The following is an 18,206-nucleotide window of genomic DNA, read 5'->3' on the forward strand; positions in this document are numbered from 1 at the left end:
GGCCGCTTTGAAGATTTTCTGTTTATCAGGGGTTGCAAGCAATTTAATTGTAATTTGATTTGGTGTAGTTTTCCTCATGTTTGTTGTTTTTTGAGGTTTGTTGAGCTTCTTAGATCTATAGGTTTATAGTTTTGATCAACTGTGGAAAAATTTCAGCCATTATTTCTTCAAAAACTTCTCCACTTCTGAGGATGAAAAGGGTCAAGGAGAAGGCATTACAAAGGTCACTGGAAAATAACCAAGTCTGTATCAAGTATGTCACATTTTAATGATACGTATTTGCATAGTCAGTTCTCTCCTCTATGAAAACAATGACTCAGAGCTTACTTCATGCCTGGTAGCTGCTTAAATATCACCTCCGTGAATTCTTCCAAGACCTTAGTTAGTGGGAATAGCTTTGGATGGGAAGGAATGAGTAATGATTAATGGTGCAGGCTTTGAGCTCCTGCTCTGTATGTCACCAACTGTTTGACTTTGGGTAATTCACATTGCCTCTCTGGCTTTAGCTTCCTCGTCTATTCAAATGAGAATAATAATAGTATCTACCTTACAAGGATGGAGTACAAAGCACTCAGACATTGGCTGTTATTCCTGTTAGTTTTTGTATGCCAATATATGTTGCCTTATTGCAGCTGACTCTACTCTTCTAGGTTTTAGCCAGGATCTGTGATTCTTTCCTTCTTCAGGTCCACTCTTCTGGAGCTTTCCCTGGGATGTGGAGGTTTTCAGTATTAACAACTGGATGAGATACTCAGCTCAGGTCTGCCTCAGTCTCCTTTTCCCATCTTGCTTTTATTCTCCCCTCTTCTTCCCCACTCTGTTGTTTATGGGTTCTCCAGGATGGAGTAGAAGAGAGAAATTGGGAAGGAAAGGGACAGAGGAGGTCCCACACGGCAGCAGTAGTTTCAGGCTTATGCTCCTGTGGCCAGCATATGTCTCACAGCTTCTTACTCTCTCAGAGAGCTAGTGTGGGGTCCCTGAAGATTCTCCCACAGCTCTTCCCTGACATGGGCCACAGTACTTCTTTCTTAAGACTCCTCTTCATCTGCACTTTATGGTGTACCTACAGCCTCTTTCTGTGACGACATGTGACCCATGGAAACCCTTTGTCTTGCCCCACCGTGGTGCCAGAGTAGCCCACTCCCTGAAGGCCCTTGTTCCCTGTCTCGTGCTTAAATGTGCAGATCTTTCCAGCGTCTACTGTAGACTTCTTGGGCATGAGACAGATGCCAGTCCCTTGCCCTGCAAACTCCAGAGGCCCAGTAAGCTCAATAAGTGACACTCTGGAGCTCCCTCATTTGGCTTATGGAATACAGTAACCCCTCCTGTGCCTTCCCTTATAGGGAAACTCCACACTACTAGGACAACTCTCTCTGGAGGAATTGCCAGCTCTCAATGGCATGCCAAGGGCAGGACATTGGGAGGGTTCTACCCATGGCATAGGAAATAATATAGAAGCACACCGTAGAGACTTTTTTTTGTGGGCAGCCAATAGCAGTGATTGAATCCTGGACCTTGGTATTATCAACACCATGCTCTAAGCAACTGAGCTAACCAGTCAGCCCTTACAGATCTTTAAAACAATAATAAAACCAGCTAAAAGTCGGTCTTTTAAAAATTATTATTATGTGCTGGTGACTCTGAACAATGAAAATAACAAAATTCTTCTCCCCCCCAAAATCATTTATAGGTCTAAATCCTAAACAACCGCTATGGTTACTGTTGAGTTTTAGTAATGTATATATTTTAGCTTCAAATTGGTGTATTTCAATTCAGAGAACTCCCTGCTGTACAGTCAGCCTCTGAAACACACAAACTCAGTTGCACATTTATTTTAAGAATAAGCTCCTGTAAGTTTGGAAAAGTTCAAGCTTGTTTTGGGTGAGGTCCTCATCTCCAGCCCTGTAGTATAATATATTCGTACACTTGAAGAATAGGTTCAAAATAAGCAGTGATAGCATAGAGATTGTAAAGAAAAAAGGAACTTGAGTTACTTTAATTTTGTTATTCTTTGTGACCATTTGGAATTTTAATTTGTCTTCAAAATTTAAAGCACCGATGCAATCCAAGTGTTCATCAACAGATGAATGGATAAACAAAATGTGGTGTAGACATATAATGGAATATTATTCAATTTTTAAAAGGAAGGAAATCCTGACACATGCTACAACATGGATGAACCTTGATGACATTATGCTAAGTGAAATAAGCCAGACACAAAAAGAAAAATACTTGTAGTCTATTATCCCACTAATATAAGGTATCTGGAGTAGTCAAATCCATAGAGATGGAAAGTAGAATTGGTGGTTGCCAGGGGCTGAGGGGAGGGAGAAATGGGTATCGAGTTGTATAATGAGTATAGAATTTGTTTTGCAAAATGAAAAAGTTCTGCAGATTGGTTGCACAACAAGGTGAACATAGTACTGAGCTACACACTTGGAAGTGGTTAAGATGGTAAATTTTATGTTGTGTGTGTGTGTGTGTGTGTGTGTTTTTAACCATGATTTTAAAAAACGTACAGCAGTGAAACAGAGTGCGAACAACAAGGTGTAATATTTTTCTTTGGTAAGTGCAAATTTTAGTTCACACATGTAATATGTTACTAAGTTTGAGTAATACCTTTAAGATTGAAATTTATTCTTTGTGTTGGTTTGGGTCCTCTAAGCCAAGATGAAATTATACATGAAGAGATTAATTTATTGGGGAAAATGTCTGTGATGGGCAAAGGAGAGGAAGCTGGAGTAGACAAGGACAGTGTTCAGACTGAAAATTGGGAAAAGAAGGAGAGAGGATTGGGGAGCAAGCAGCTTAGCCTGAAACACAGTTCTAACAAAGCTCTTCAGTCAGTCTGGTGGGAAGTCCACAAAAGCTGCCCATTTCATGAGTCTCCTGGGGCCACTTCTCCCACCATGCAAAATAAGTGACCAGGTGCACCACTCACTCACAACTCTGCCCATTGGGTAGATTTTCCTTCCCCATTATCTTTCAGGGCTTCCCATGATGTGGCTGTAAGACAGCCACCATCCATCTTTGGCTTGTACCCATATTCTAAGCCAGCCCATCTGTAAACCAAGTTCAAGCTTTTCCCCCCTCTTTCAGGTGGTCATGACCCTCTCCCCCACCCAACCCCCAAATACGGTCATAAGTATGAGTTGGGGGGAGGTACGGGTGTGTTGGATAACATGTTGGTCTTGGCTATCTGTTCATGCAGCTTACTCATGCTCTCTGGTTCTGCTGGTGCTTGATCCTGGATGTACCATTTCCATTTTGAAGTGGACTAAAGCTAGGCTTGTTTGACCTTCTGACTTGGTGGGTCCAATGGAACCCAGCAGGTAGGGAGGATTGGGTGTATGGTCACTTGGTGCCCCATGGTTAAGCACTCTATCTCTATCAGTATGTGGTAATGGGCAGGAGTGGTTTCTCAAAAGGCATATAATTCTCTGCTGTGGATTACATGGTCTTGTTTCAGAACGCTGAGTCCTTTGTTGTGATTCTCCCACTGGTCTTGCTTTAAGTTACATGCTACATCTTTTCCTACCATTGAAACCTCCAACACATAGCGTCTGCTGTATCACCTGGCCCAATTGGCAGGGCTGTTTGCATCATAGCCTGGACATGCTGCAGAGCCCTTTCTTGCTCTGGACCCACTTGGGGCTGGCATCCATTACTGTCCCTTGGTATATGGACATACTAGGTATTTCTGACTGTGGTCTGTTTTGCCCCCAGAGCCTGATGAGGCTTACCAGCAGAGGGAAAAGGTGGTGGCAGGAGTCAGCCTCTCTGCTGTCATCTCCAGTAATTCTACTCTGGCCCCAAACTTGTGCACCCTAAGCAGCAAAACAAATGCCCTCCTTTGGAGCCTAGTGACTGCCTGTTGATTCTAATGCATGGTCCTTGCAGTGGAGGTGGCTGACCCCAACCCCAGGCAGTTTATCACAGCTTGCTTCCTAATCACATCCAGTGGCTACCACCCTGAGGGAAGTTTGCCCATCCTGCCCTCTGTCCTCTCCCACTCAATGGGGAGCAGGCAGAAAGCTCTGGGGATTCTGGCCATGTTGCACATCAGTGTAGAAGTTAACAGCACAGACTTTGGGTTCCACTAGAGCTTGGTTCCATTCCTGCATGGCCAGGAAAACCATCTAAACTACTCTATTCCTCAGTTTCCTAATCTGTAAGATGAAAAGAATAATACTAATTTCATAAGACTGTTTTGAGGACTTGATGAAATGATGATGGTCAAGCACAGTATGAGGCAAGATGTTGCACTATCCTCAATCCAGGTTGCAACAGCTTGTTTAGGGGCTGTTTCCTTCATTTAACTGGAAGCTCCTTGAGGGCCAGAATGGTCTTTACCATACACTCCCCCAGGATACTAAGGATATACTAGATATTCAGTACTATTTAGGGATGTCTCTTGAATTTACATCCATTTTATAATGTTAAGGTCAGTAGGGGTTGGGGCGTTCCTCAATAATCAGCTATGGGTTTTGTTTTGTTTTTTTTTTCCTTCCAGGAATGTAGGATGTTGATATCTGAGAGAAACTGCAGTTATCATGTATCAGGCACCACGTGGTGAACAGAGCAGGGGCCTCACAGCAAAGTAAGGGAAGGAAGACACTCAGACAAATCATATTAGCTTTCTGGGCCTCAGTTTCTTCGTTTGGAGTTCTTCGTTTGGAGAATAAAGAAAATAATTGATACTATTACAAGATTTTTGCAGTATTTTCATAAACTACGCTAACACAGTGCAGAGGACACAGTAACTGCTACTATTATTACCAACAAAAGAATCACTGTTAGAGACGTGAAAGTGACCGCGCTCAGGTGTCGGCGCGGAGATAGGCCGGGGAAGCGCTGGGCGGGGGAGCGCTGGGCGGGGCCGCCGGAAGCCACGCCCCTTCCGCACCCGCATCCGGTCGTCCCGGCAACGCGCCGCTGGGTCGCACTGAGTAACGCGTGGAAGCTAACTGTCTGCCTGGGCACACTCGGCTTTGCAGGGACCGCTGCGGCAGAGAAATGACCGATGATGACTCCGACAGCGTCCTCAGCGAGTCGCAGACCGGGGAGGAGAGCGAGCTGCCTGTCATCCAGCTGTGCGGGCTGGTGGAGGAGTTTAGGTACCGGCCGGCCGGCCCCCGCGGCCACCCCTCCTCACCGTGGACCCTCCGCCTCGAGCGGCCTTGGACCTTAGGTCCGGCATGGAGACGACCCGTCTCAGTTTCCCCAGTTCCAGGCGGGGCAGGAACTTGTCTTTGCCTCTTTACCCTTGAGCCGCTGAGCCAGTAGGCCGTTGATGGAGCCAGAACTGGGTGGAGAGCGAGGACGGTGGGGCGGGCGGTGGGAAGCCCGGAGGGTAATTGGTGAAGCTGGAGGTGGGAAGCCTGGTGGGTCTGTCTGGTTTCAGGTTGTGTGCGTATCCCCTCCCCTATTCTGCAGCGGCTGGTTGGACTAGGTGACCTCTAAGCCCCTTTCCAATGCTGAGATTCCATAGTGAAATTAATATGGCAGAAGGATAGAAAGGAAGCTATTGGGATGATTTTTGTATAAGGTCACATGTGCCTGAACCAAGGTATAAGCATGGAGATGGACAGCAAAAAATGACTGGCCCAATATTCTATATTTTTAGCTGTCTGTTTTATATCTACTATAGCAAGTAAATTGGATGTCAAGATTCCATGATGTAGTTAAGATTAATTGTACAGTGTATTGGTCTTGCACAGAATGTCCTGACTCTGGCAGCTGAACTGATGTTACTTCTGTACATCTATAAATAGTTTAGGTCAGAACTGAGGTATTATTACAATAGCTTCCATTTCTTTAAGTGCTTATTATGCATCATGCATTTTGCATATACACTGTATGTATGACCTTATACAAGGGGTCTTCAAAAAGTTCATCGAAAGATTTGTATTCTCTTTTAATCCCATTTTTCCACGAACTTTTTGAAGTACTAATGACACAGCAACCCGAGGAGGTGGGTAAAGAAACAAAGAAACAGAGGTTAAGTTACTTCCCTAAGTTCACACAGCTAGTCAGTGGTAGTGCTGGGATTCAGACTCCTCAGACTGCACCTGGAACATTATGTATGCTGAAAAAGGACACTTTGGTATGTTGTGCTTTCCATTCAGCCTTTTCCATTAATCTTAAAACTCAGCCAAACAGGAATTAGCTCAGTAATATATGAAAACATCAAAGCCGTTCCCTCTCTCGTATATATATGTACATACATGTATATTATATACAATCACATCTGAGAAGTTAAGTTAAAAAGGTAATAATCTTGGCATGTACAGGATAAACTAGATTTGTCATTTCTAGTTCTTAAAAACAATTAATTCAAGGTTTTCTACAGTTTATAGTAAACTTCAGTGGATACTTTTTATCTATTGGGTGCTGGAAATAAAATAACTGAGAAACATAAACCAAAGGAAACATCTAAAGATTGTAGGTGTGTGTAACTTCAAGAATGTAGTAACTCAGAAGGAATTTTACAAATGGGTTAGATGACATTTGAAGATCAAACCTGTGACAACAATTTTCAGTATACCAGTGCTCTGAATTTTGTGGCTCAATAAACATTTTAATAAAAATATCAGATACTTAAATGACACTTCCTATGTGCCAGGTGCTGTTCTTAAGGTTGCATTCCTTATTGCAACCTTAAAAGGTAGGTGCTGTTATTTCCAATTTACAGGTAAGGAAACTAAGTTACCAAGAGGCTAAGTATCTTGCAGAAGGTCATACATGGCTGATAAGTGTTAAATACTAGTTATTTGGGGTTTAAACTCCTATTAATAGAACTTACTCATGTACCCTCTGTCTTGCAGCTATGGAAACTCTGCTCTCAAAACTGAGACAGAGATGTTTGAAAAATATTACAGTAAACTGGAGTCCAGGGATCACCAAGCTCCACAATTATCAGAAATTAAAATACCGGCAGAATTTGCACAGGTACACAATGGAGATCTGAAAATTATTTTATTCTGTTTGTCCCCTTAAATACAAGTGGCATTTGTGTATTTGCCTTTGGAGTGCCCTCTTTGGCCAAGTGGCCATGTGACTTTCTCCCTGTTTTACTTTTGATTCTTCCTTCCTCTCCAGGGTTTCTCTTTCAAGTGAGTGTGACGGGCATCAGGTTCAATTAATAGTGTATTGAATCTCCCAAAATATCTTAGTTTATTTGAAGGAATTCCCTGAAGTCAGGGGACTCAACTGTTTACAAGGCCTGGCCAGCCACACAATGGAGTGAAGTGGGCCTGGGTGGGTCCTTGTCTCAAAGGGCCTGTCTGAGTAGGTCCATCCTTTGAGGGCCAAATAAACCCATCTTCAGGCCCACACATTCCCTGGACCACCCACTTGTGACCTTTACCTTACATGCATAGAAAATCCAAAATTTTTGTTTAGTTGTCTGCTTTGCTGAACATGTGCCACCAGATGCAATTTCTCTTCTGTGTTAGTTCGGGAAGCACCAAGCTCTGGTATTACCCTGACTTTGACTTGAATCCTGGTCTATAGCGGGTTTACAGTCTTTCCACCCTTCAGACATTTTCCCCTTATTTATTTTCAGTTCATTGTCAGCCATACACCTTTGAAAGTATTTAGTTCAGGGTCTTAGGATGACTTGTGAAATAAATATCACCTCAGGCCTAACATCCAGCATCCTCCACCATGAGTTTATTCTCCCCAGCTGTCGTTCAGGGTAATTTCTAGCAGGTCTGAGGGATCACTTTGAAAGCCTACTTGGGCTGCTTTATTACCAATTCCTCTTTGACAATGACATTGTTTTTCTTGGGTTGCAGTTCCGAGGCAGGCGTAGATCTAAAACCCGCACTGGTATGGACCGTGTGTCAGTCCTCACCTTGGGCTGCTTTATTACCAATTCCTCTTTGACAATGACATTGTTTTTCTTGGGTTACAGTTCCGAGGCAGGCGTAGATCTAAAACCCGCACTGGTATGGACCGTGTGTCAGTCCTCACTGTTGACCAAAAACTTGAGCTTGTACAAAAAGAGCTGGAAGACATGAAGGAAGAAATAAGGCACATGAGGGCAAATGCCGAACGGGACCTGCAGCATCATGAGGTATTCCTTTCTCTTAGTGTAGGTCAGCCTACCCGGGCTCCCCCACTTCTGCCTCATCAAGAAGTACCTATAGTGTGTTCATGTTAATTTGTTGCTGCTTTGGAAGAAACGTGAGCAGGATTAGATAATCGAGGGCCTGCCTTTAAGGAACTTAACTACCTGCTTGAGGAGACAACAAATTTTAAAATTTTTTAAATGGGAAATTTCAAAAATACACAAATATAGAGAGGTTAGCACAACAAACCCCTTGTACTCAACACCCATATGTGACAGTCGTCAACATATGGCCATTCTTGTTTCCTTCATGTCCCAACCAACTTTCCCCTCACCCCACTGGGTTATTATGAAGTGAATCCTAGACATTTCATTTATTTGTAAATATTTCTCTATATGTCTCTAAGATATGGATTCTTTAATAAAAAAAAAAAACCTCCAAATACCTTAAAAATTTTACAATAATTCCTTAAGGGGTTTGAGGTTTAAGCCAATGAATTAGGTGAAAAATCCCTAAGTTGCCCATTGTATCCAGCATGCATGACCACGGTCCATGTCCTGCTTGAGCTTCTCTCATAACATCTCTCAGTGAGTCCAACAAAGTCAATTTCTCCAGAGAAGAACATCACTGTCAATTTGGTTGCCTACAGAATGAAGTTCTTTGCTTACATTTTAGAGCTATGTTGTATGAAAAATAGATACTTCTATTTCTAAATTTTTCTGTTTGTATTTTTTCTATTTTGAAATGTGGGCAGAGACAGAATCATACTTATTGCCTCCAGAGGGACGTATCAGTGGACTCATGTCACCCATTGATGGAACCATCTGTACTACACAAACCAATCCCTCCCTCCCTCTCTACTGCCTCCTCCTTCCCTCCTACTACTTATCTCTCTTTCCAAATATGCATTGTTGAATTCCAGCAAGTGGAAAGAACTTAGGTTGTGGTAGCATTGTCCTGACCTGCTAGACTGTAGGATGTAAATGTCAAGGCAGAGAGAGATCAGTGTGAGCTAGAGTGGCCAAAGAAGACTTTGTCGAGGAGGTGGGACATAACATGGGACTTGGCCGGGCCTTAAAGAATGATGGCATTTGTTTAAAGAATAGGAAAAGGAGAGAACCCTAGGCAAGGTGAATGACGTGAGCAAGAAAGTGGAGGTGGGAGTTATCATGGTAAGTTCATGACACTGAGGAGGCCGGTATGATGATTAGAGCAGAGGGTGCTTTGGGGGCTGTATTAGGAAATCAGGTTGAGTAGGGCAATGAGACCTTGAAAGCCAGGCAGAGGAGTTTACCTTTGATGTCTTAGAAAGCTGGACCCCACTGAGAATAATTGAGTAGGAAAGCAGCATTTAAGGTGGATTAATATTCTAGCATGCGAAGGTGGAGGGGGTGGGGAGGGGCTGGAGCCTGAGTCTGGCCAGTGAATATGCTCTTGCTTATTGGTGCCTAGGGGAAAAGCCTGAACTAGGATGATTTGCTGTGTGGTTACAGTTGACTTCTCATTTTATGCCTTAATAGTATGTGTATCTCAGTGTGTTCTTATTTGAAGGCAATCTGTATTTGTTGTAGAACACTGAAAAATACAGTTAAGTATTTTTACTGTTGCTGTGGTTTGAATGTGCCCCCCAAATTTCATGTGTTGGAAACCTAATCCCCAAACTCATATGTTGATTAGAAGTTGGGCCTTTGGGAGGTAATTAGGATTAGGTAAAGTCATCAGAGTGTGGCCCCCATGATGGGATTAGTGGCTTTATAAGGATAGGAAGGGAGACATGAGCTAGCCCGCTTGCTCTGTCTCATCATGTGACACCCTCTGCCCTGTTATGATGCAGCAAGAAGGCCCTCACCAGATGCTGGCACCATGCCCCTAGACTTCCCAGCCTCTAGAGCCATGAGCTAAATAAAACTTTATTCTTTATACTACCCAGTCTGTGGCATTGAATTATAGCAACAGAAAATGGACTAAGACAGCTGTAAAAACTAAAAGAACATTTACTTAAAGAACATTTGAAAACATTGACAATATTACCACCTGGAGATAATTACCGTTGAACCTTGGATTCATCTCCTTCTAGAGATTAGATAATGTTCTATGCATACGCAAATTTCTTAAATAAAAGGTAGCATATTATTTTACAAACTATATTTTTCACTTAACAATATCTTTCTGTGTCAATACATACATTCATTTATAACATCATTTTTCAACTTACAGAAGTATATAATAAGAGTGCTTCATCTCTCCAGTAATCCATCTCACTAGATGTAACTGTGTTTGATGTCTGGGGTTTATCCTACCAGATATTTTTTATATAATTTCAATGGATAAACGATATTTCAAATATGTGAATACATATTTATAGAGATATCTGAGACCTTCTTTTGTTTGTTTGTTCCCTTTCTATAGATACTTTTTTTTGAGGAAGGCTTTTTATTTAATTAATTAATTTATTTATTTATTTTGACATTCATTTACATTTTACTTTTATTCCTATAAAAAATAAAAATATAAATTGATGTTCAAATACCTTTTGGCCTTTTATTTGTTCCCTTAGTTCAGAATTTTGTTTATTTGTTTATTTATTTATTTAATCATTACACAATGTAAACATTTTTTTGTGGCCCTTTACCAATTTCTCCTTAACCCCCCATCCCCCTCCCACCTTCCCACCTCTGGTGGCCTCATTTCTGTTCTCTCCTTTTGAAAGTTCAAGGAATTATTGTGATTGTCCTTCCTTCCTTCTTTCCTTCCTTCCTCCCTCCCTCCCTCTCCCACTTATGAGTCAGGACATGTGGTATTTCTCTTTCTGTACCTGGCTCATTTCACTTAATGTAATTTTCTCTACGTTCATCCATGTTGCTGTGAATGGTATTCCATTGTGTATATATACCACATTTTCCTTATCCAGTCATCTGTTGATGGACATTTAGGTTGGTTCCAACTCTTAGCTATTGTAAATAGAGCTGTGATAAACATGGGAGTGCAGGTATTCCTTCAATATGATGATTTCTATTCCTTTGAGTATATACCCAGCAGCAGGATTGCTGGATCAAATGGCAGTTCTATCTGTAGTTGTATGAGGAAACTCCATACTGTTTTCCATTATGGCTGCACTAATTTACAGTCCCACCATCAGTGTAGGAGGGTTTCCCTTCCTCCACATCCTCACCAGCATTTGTTATTTTCTGTCTTTTTGATTATGGACAGTCTAACTGGCATGAGGCAATATCTCAATGTGGTTTTGATTTGCATTTCCCTGAGGCTTAGTGATGTTGAGCATTGTTTCATGTGTCTGTTGGCCATTTGTATATCTTCCTTTGAGAAATGCCTATTCAGCCCATTTTCTCACTTTTTAATTGGGTTACTTGTTTTTTTACTGTTAAGTTATTTGAGTTATTTGTATATTCTGGTTATTAGTCCCTTGTCAGGTGCATAGTGTGTGAATATTTTCTGCTATTCTGTAGGTTTAACCATTTCTTTTGCTGTAGAGAAGCTTTTTAGTTTGATATAATCCCATTTGCTTATTTTTTCATTTGTTGCCTGTGTTTTGGGGGGTCATATGAATAAAGTCTTTGCCCAGTTCTACTTCCTAAAGTATTTCCTCTGTGTTTTCTTTTAGTAGTTTTATAGTTTCAGGTCTTATATATAAGTCTTTAATCCAATTTAGTTGATTTTGGTATTTGGCAAGAGGTATAGGTCTACATTCATTCTTCTGCATATGGATGTCAAGTTTTCCCAGCACCACTTATTGAAGGGGTGGTCCTTTCCCCAATGTATGCTCCTGTTGCTCTTGTCAAATATCAATTGGCTGTAAGTATGTGGGTTGATTTCTGGGTTCTCTATTCTGTTCTATTGGTCCAAGTGTCTGTTTTTATTCCAGTACCATGCTGTTTTGGTTACCATAGCTTTGTAGTATCATTTGAAGTCAGGTAGTGTAATGCCTCTGGCTTTATTTATTTATTTATTTATTTATTTTGCTCAGGATTGCTTTTGCTATTCAGGGTCTTTTGTTGTACCATATAAATGTTAGGATTGTTTTTTCTATTTCTGTGAAGAATGATGGGGATTGCACTGAATCTGTAGATTGCTTTGGGTAGTATGGACCTTTTCACAAAGTTAATTCTTCCAATTCAAGAGCATGGAATGTCTTTCCATCTTTTTGTGTCCTCTTTAATTTCTTTCAGTAGTGATTTGTGGTTTTCATTGTAGAGATCTTTCACCTCCTTTGTTATATTAATTCCTAGGTATTTTATTTTTGTGAGGACTATTGTAAGTGGCCTTGCTTTCTTGATTTCTTTTTCTGCTAGTTCATTATTGGAGTATTAAAATGCTACTGACTTTTGCATGTTGATTTTGTATCCTATGACTTTACTGAAATCATTTATCAGTGCTAAGAGATTTTTGGTAGAATCTTTAGGTTTTTCTACATATAGAATCATGTCATCTGCAAACAGGGACAGTTTGACTTTGTCTTTTCCAATCTGGATCCCTTTTATTTCTTTCTCTTGCCTGATTGCTCTGGCTAGTATTTCCAATACTATGTTGACTATGAGTGGTTAGAGTGGGTATCCTTGTTTTGTTTCTGTTCTTAGGGTGATATTGGCAGTGGGTTTGTCTTATATGGCTTTTATTTTGTTGAGATACATTCTATACCTAATGCGCTGAGAGTCTTTATCATGAAGGGATATTGAATTTTGTCAAATGCTTTTTCTGTATCTATTGAGATAATCATATGGTTTTTGTCCTTGATTTTGTTGATGTGGTGTATCACAGTTATTGACTTGCATATGTAAACCATCCTTGCATCCCTGGGATGAATCCCACTTGATCATGGTGTATAATTTTTTTTATGTATTGCTGTACTCTGATTGCTAATATTCTGTTGAGGGTTCTTGCATCTATGTTCATCAGATATATTGGCCTATAGTTTTCTCTTTTTTTGTTGTATCTTTGTCTGGTTTTACTGTCAGGGTGATACTGACTCATAGAATGAGTTTGGGAGAATGGCCTCTGTTTCAATTTTTTGGAATAGTTTGAAGAGAATTGGTATTAATTCCTCTTTAAAGGTTTGGTAGAATTCAGCAGTAAAGCCATCCAGTCCTGGGCTTTTCTTTGCTGGGAGACTGCTGATTACTACTTCAATCTTATTGCTTATTATTGGTCTGTTCAAATTTTCTATTTCTTCTTGGTTCAGTCTTGATAGTTTGTATGTGTCCAAAAATTTATCCATTTCCCCCAGGTTTTCAAATTTGTTGGTATGTAGTTGTTTATAATAGTTTTTAATGATTCTTTGTATCTCTGTGGTATTTGTTGTAATGTCTCCTTTTTAATTTCTGATTTTTGTTATTTGGGTCTTCTCTCTTCTTTTTTTAGTTAGCCTAGCTAATGGCTTTCTATTTTATTTATATTCTCAAAAAAAAACACAACTTTTTATTTCATTGATCTTTTGTATCATTTTTTGGATTTCTCTTTCATTTAGTTCTGCTCCAATGTTAATTATTTATTTCTGTCTACTAATTTGGGGATTGGATTGTTCTTGTTTTTCTAGTTCTTTGAGTTGTAGCATTAGGTTGTTTATTTGAAATCTTTCTATTCTTTTGATGTAAGTGTTTTTTGCAATAAATTTCCCTCTTAGTACTGCTTTTGCAGTATCCCACAGGTTTGTGTATGATGTGTCTTTATTTTCATTAGTTTCAAAACATTTCTTGATATCCTGTTTAATTTCTTCTTGGGCCGATAGGTTTTTCCAGAGTATGTTGTTTAGTTTCCATGTATTTGTATAATTTCTAGAGTTTCACCTTGTTATTGATTGCTAGTTTTAATCCATTGTGGCTTGAAAAGATACTTGAAATGATTTCAATTTTTAAAAATTTGTTGAGAACTTGATTTGTGAACTAACATGTGGTCTATCCTGGAGAATGTTCCATGTGCTGATGAGAAGAATGTATATTCTGTACCTGTTGGATGAAATGTTCCATAGATATCTACCAGGTCCAGTTGGTCTAAAGTGTAGTTTAAATCCTGTGTTTCTCAGTTGATTTGTTGCCCAGATAGTCTGTCTAGTGTTGAAGAGGGGTGTTCAGGTCCCCTACTATGATCATATTGGGGTCTATCTCTTTATTTAGGCCTAATAGTGTTTGCTTTATATATCTGGGTGCTCTGATGTTGGGTGCATATTATATTTATGATCATTATGTCTTCTTGCGGGATAGATCCCTTTATCATTATGTGGTGGCCTTTTTGTCTCTTTTTATGATTTTGGTTTGAAGTCTGTTTTATCCAATATAAGAATAACTACTCCTGCTCATTTTTAGTTTCCGTTTGCATGGTATATCTGTTTCCATCCCTTTTAGTCTGTGTGTGTCTTTACAGGTGAGGTAAGTCTCTTGAAGACAGCATATAGTTGGGTGTAGCTTTTTAATCCAATTATTCAGTCTGTCTTTTGAATGGGAGGCTTAATCTATTTACATTTAGTGTTGTTATTGATGGTATTGTCTTACTCCTGGCATTTTATTGCTTTTTCTTTAGATGCTTTAAATATCTTTTGTCCCTTTCTTCCCCTTTATTTACTCATCTTCAGTGTGTGTTGGTTTTTGAGGTCATAGGATTTAGTTCCGTTTGCTTTCTTGTTTGCATTTTTGTTTTACAAGTGGGTTTTGTTCTTTCTTGTGTATTTGTGATAATGATGATCATTTTCTGGATTCCAGATGCAGGACTTCCTTTAGAATTTCTTGCACAGCTGGTTGTGTGGTGAAGAACTCCTCCCACCTGGTTTGTCTGGGAAAATGCACTATTTCTCCCTCATTTCTGAAGGATAGCCTTGCTGTGTATAGTATTCTAGGCTGGCAGGGTTTTTCTTTTAGTATTTCAAATATATCATCCAGTTTTCTTCTGGCCTGTAGAGTTTCTGTTGAAAAGTCTGCTGTTAGTCTGATAGGTGCTCCATTATAGGTGACTTGACACTTTCCTCTTCCTTCTTTTAGTATTCTCTGTCTTTGAGCTTTGCCATTTTTACTATAATGTGTCTCAGAGAGGATCTTTTTGGATTGAATCTGTTTGGGGATCTTTGAGCCTCCTGAATCTGAAGGTCCGTGTCTCTCCCTATACCTGGGAAATTTTCCACTATTCTTTTGTTGAATAGGTTTTCAATGCCTTTCCTTTTTCCTCCCCATCTGGAAGACCCATGATTCGAATGTTTGTGTGTTTAAGATTGTACGCCAGCTTTGTTAGATTTTCTTCATCTTTTTGTATTCTTTTTTCTTTTCATCCTCCTGGGTTATTTCAAAAAGACTGTCTTTAAGATCAGAAACTTTCTTCTGCTTGCTGTAGCCTGTTGCTTAAGCTCTTGGTTATGTTTTTTATTTTGTTGAATGAATCCTTCAGTTCCATGAGTTCTGCTACATTCTTTTTATTTCCTCCTTCATATCCTGGATTTTTTTTCATTATGTTTTCTTTTTATTTATTTATGTATTTATTTTTATTGAATCAAAATCAATTATACATATTTTGGGGGTTGAACATTGAGATATGTTGATTAAATCAATATTACTAGCATATATATTGTTACAAATCATAATTATTCTTTATGCCCCTTGTCCAATCTCTCCCCCCCTCCTCCCCCCTCTAATTGCCCTAGATTTCTTCTCTCCTTTTGAAAGAATAATGGCTACTCTTAATTTGTTGCCTAGATGATCACACTGAGAGATGTGATCAGGTCCCCCAATATTATCACAGAGCAGATGCTTCTTCTGTCACTCTGAAATGGGTTTTGTGGAAAGAGACATCCTCTTCTTTTCTTTGTCTCTGCTGGTGACTCTTCTTGTGTGAATGCACTCCAGTGGTTGGTGGACTATCTGCATGGTGGCTGTGGTGTTTAGCCACTTTTGCAGCAGCCATGGTTATTGTGGTGGCTGTGGTGGGCCACCCACGTGGAGGTGCTGTTTTTGGCATGCTCCTTGGCACTAGTGGTATGCCTGGTTGTGGGGTGTGTTTGGTCCCCTTCTCCATGCCTCTGGTCCCTGGGCAGACCCCAAGGTGCTAGCACCATGTGCCTGGTGTGGGAAGGGTGGATGGTCCCTTTCTCCATGCCTTGTGTCACCAGGTGAGACCCAAGGAGCTGGCTTGGTGTGCCTGGTTGTGGGAGAGAGGTCTGATCCCCTTCACCATGCCCAGGTCCTTGGTTGGGCCCCAAGGTGCTAGCGTGGTGTGCCTGGTTGAGGGAGGGCGGTCTGGTCCCCTTCTCCATGCCCCAGGTCTCTGGGTGGGCCCCAAGGCACTGACGCCATGTGCCTTGGTTGTGGGAGGAGGGTCCAGTCCCCTTCTCTATACCTCGGGTACCCAGGTGGGCCCCAAGGTGCTGGCGTTTTGTGCCTGGTGTGGGAGGAGGGTCTGGTCCCCGACTCCATACCTCAGGGTACTGGGCGGGACCTGAGGCACTGGCTTAGTGTGCCTTGTTGTGGGAAGAGGGTCCAGTTCCTGGCTCCATGCCTCAGGTCACTGGGTGGGACCCAAGGTACTAGCTTGGAGTGACTGGTTGTGGGAGGGGGATCTGGTCCCCTTCTTCATGCCTTGGGTTCCCAGGTGGGCCCAGAGGCGCTGGTGTGGTATGCCTGGTTGTGGGAAAGAGATCCAGACCCCTTCTTCATGCCTCAGGTCACCGGGCAAGGCCTGAGGCACTGGTGTGGTGTGCCTGGTTGTGGGAGAGAGGTCTGGTCCCCTTCTCCATGCCTCGGGTCCCCACACAGGCCCTGAGGTGCTGGCACGGTGTGCCTGGTTATGGGAGAGACATCTGGTCCCCTTCTCCATGCCTCAGGTTCCCGGGCAGGCCCTGAAGTACTGGCATCGTGTGCCTGGTTGTGGGAGAGAGGTCCATTCCCCTTCTCCTTGCCTCAGGTACCTGGGCAGGCCCCAAGATGCTGGCGTGGTGTGACTGGTTGTGGGAGAAGGGTCCAGTCCCCAGATCCATGCTTCGGGTCACTGGGCAGGACCCAAGGTGCTGGCTTGGTGTGCCTGGTTGTGGGAGGGGAGTCCAGTCCCATTCTCCATGCCTCAGGTCCCTGGGCTTGCCCAAAGGCACTGGTGCAGTTTGCCTGGAAGTGGGAGTGGGGTCCAGTCCTTGGATCCAAGCCTCCAGTTCTGAGGCAGGCCCCAAGGTGCTGCTGATGTGCCTGGGCTGGAATTAATTTTTTGTCCTTTACTTCTAACACAAGGGAACTTCCTGTGGGAACCAGTACTTGAGCTGTGTGGTTGTTTAAATTGCTGCTTTGCTGCTGTTTCCCTAGGGAAGACTTTTTGTGCAGCTCAGGGTTTAATGGTTGACCTTATAGGTACTTCTGGCTCTCCAGAGACCCAGTGGATCTGTGTTCTGTAAAATCTCTCATCTGGGCCTGAGTTTTTCATCAAACTGTACCCCTATGCAATTCTGCATTCCTGACCATTCTCCTCTGAGTGGTCCTGCACTGATTGGGGGGCAGGTTGGCTGTCCTTGCTGTGTCCCAGTGTTCTCCTGGTGTTCCCATCTTGCCCACCGCCCGTGCTCCAAACACTTTCCATGGGATGGGCCCTGTGCTGTTCCCTTGCAATGACTCACCAGCCTCTGAATGGCTCCCTTTTTTCAGTTGTTCTGGCTCCTTGCTCCTGTGTGGGTTCATGGGAAACCTGTTAATGGTCTTGCTGTCCTGGGGGCAGCCAAGGCCCTGTTCTCTACTGCTGCCTCCAAGTAACTCCATCTGAAGGGCACAGCTGAGGCTTCTGCTGGCTCCTGCTCCATGTGCTCAGCAGCTCCAGCCTTAAAGCAGCTGCGGCCTGAAATGCTCAGAGCAGCTTTTTCTTTCTCTCATCATAGTTTCTCCCACCTTCATGAACTCCATAGGTCTCTCCTCTTCTTCCCCTGAGCTCCAGTGGCCCCAGCTTGGCTGATTTTACATTTTTATAATTGTAAATTTGGTTGATTTGTGGGAGAGAGTGATGCTGGGGACCACCTATTCCACCATCTTGACCGGAACTCCTTTCATTATGTTTTCTAACTGAGTCTTGTCATATCTCATTGAGTTTCATTAAGTTTGTTGCTCAGAATTCATTTTCAGTCATTTCATGTGTTTCTTGTTCTATAGGGTCTGGTACTTAAAA

The 18,206-nt window shown here is 41.9% G+C and overlaps 1 protein-coding gene across 3 annotated transcripts in view; it reads left to right on the top strand.

The window, feature by feature from the left end:
• The first annotated feature begins 4,917 nt into the window (after positions 1–4,917).
• Positions 4,918–18,206, top strand: part of CCDC113 (coiled-coil domain containing 113) — a 37,818-nt gene continuing 24,529 nt past the window's right edge. For all 3 annotated transcript variants that reach the window (XM_008574979.1, XM_008574986.1, XM_008574995.1), the window contains exons 1-3: positions 4,918–5,117; positions 6,828–6,951; positions 7,919–8,080. In XM_008574979.1, coding sequence (XP_008573201.1) covers positions 5,017–5,117; positions 6,828–6,951; positions 7,919–8,080 — 387 coding nt within the window. In that variant the 5' untranslated portion in view covers positions 4,918–5,016. The remainder of the gene's footprint in view (positions 5,118–6,827; positions 6,952–7,918; positions 8,081–18,206) is intronic.

This window comes from Galeopterus variegatus, unplaced genomic scaffold, assembly GCF_000696425.1.
Source record: "Galeopterus variegatus unplaced genomic scaffold, G_variegatus-3.0.2 Scaffold58, whole genome shotgun sequence".
Lineage (NCBI taxonomy): Eukaryota > Metazoa > Chordata > Mammalia > Dermoptera > Cynocephalidae > Galeopterus > Galeopterus variegatus.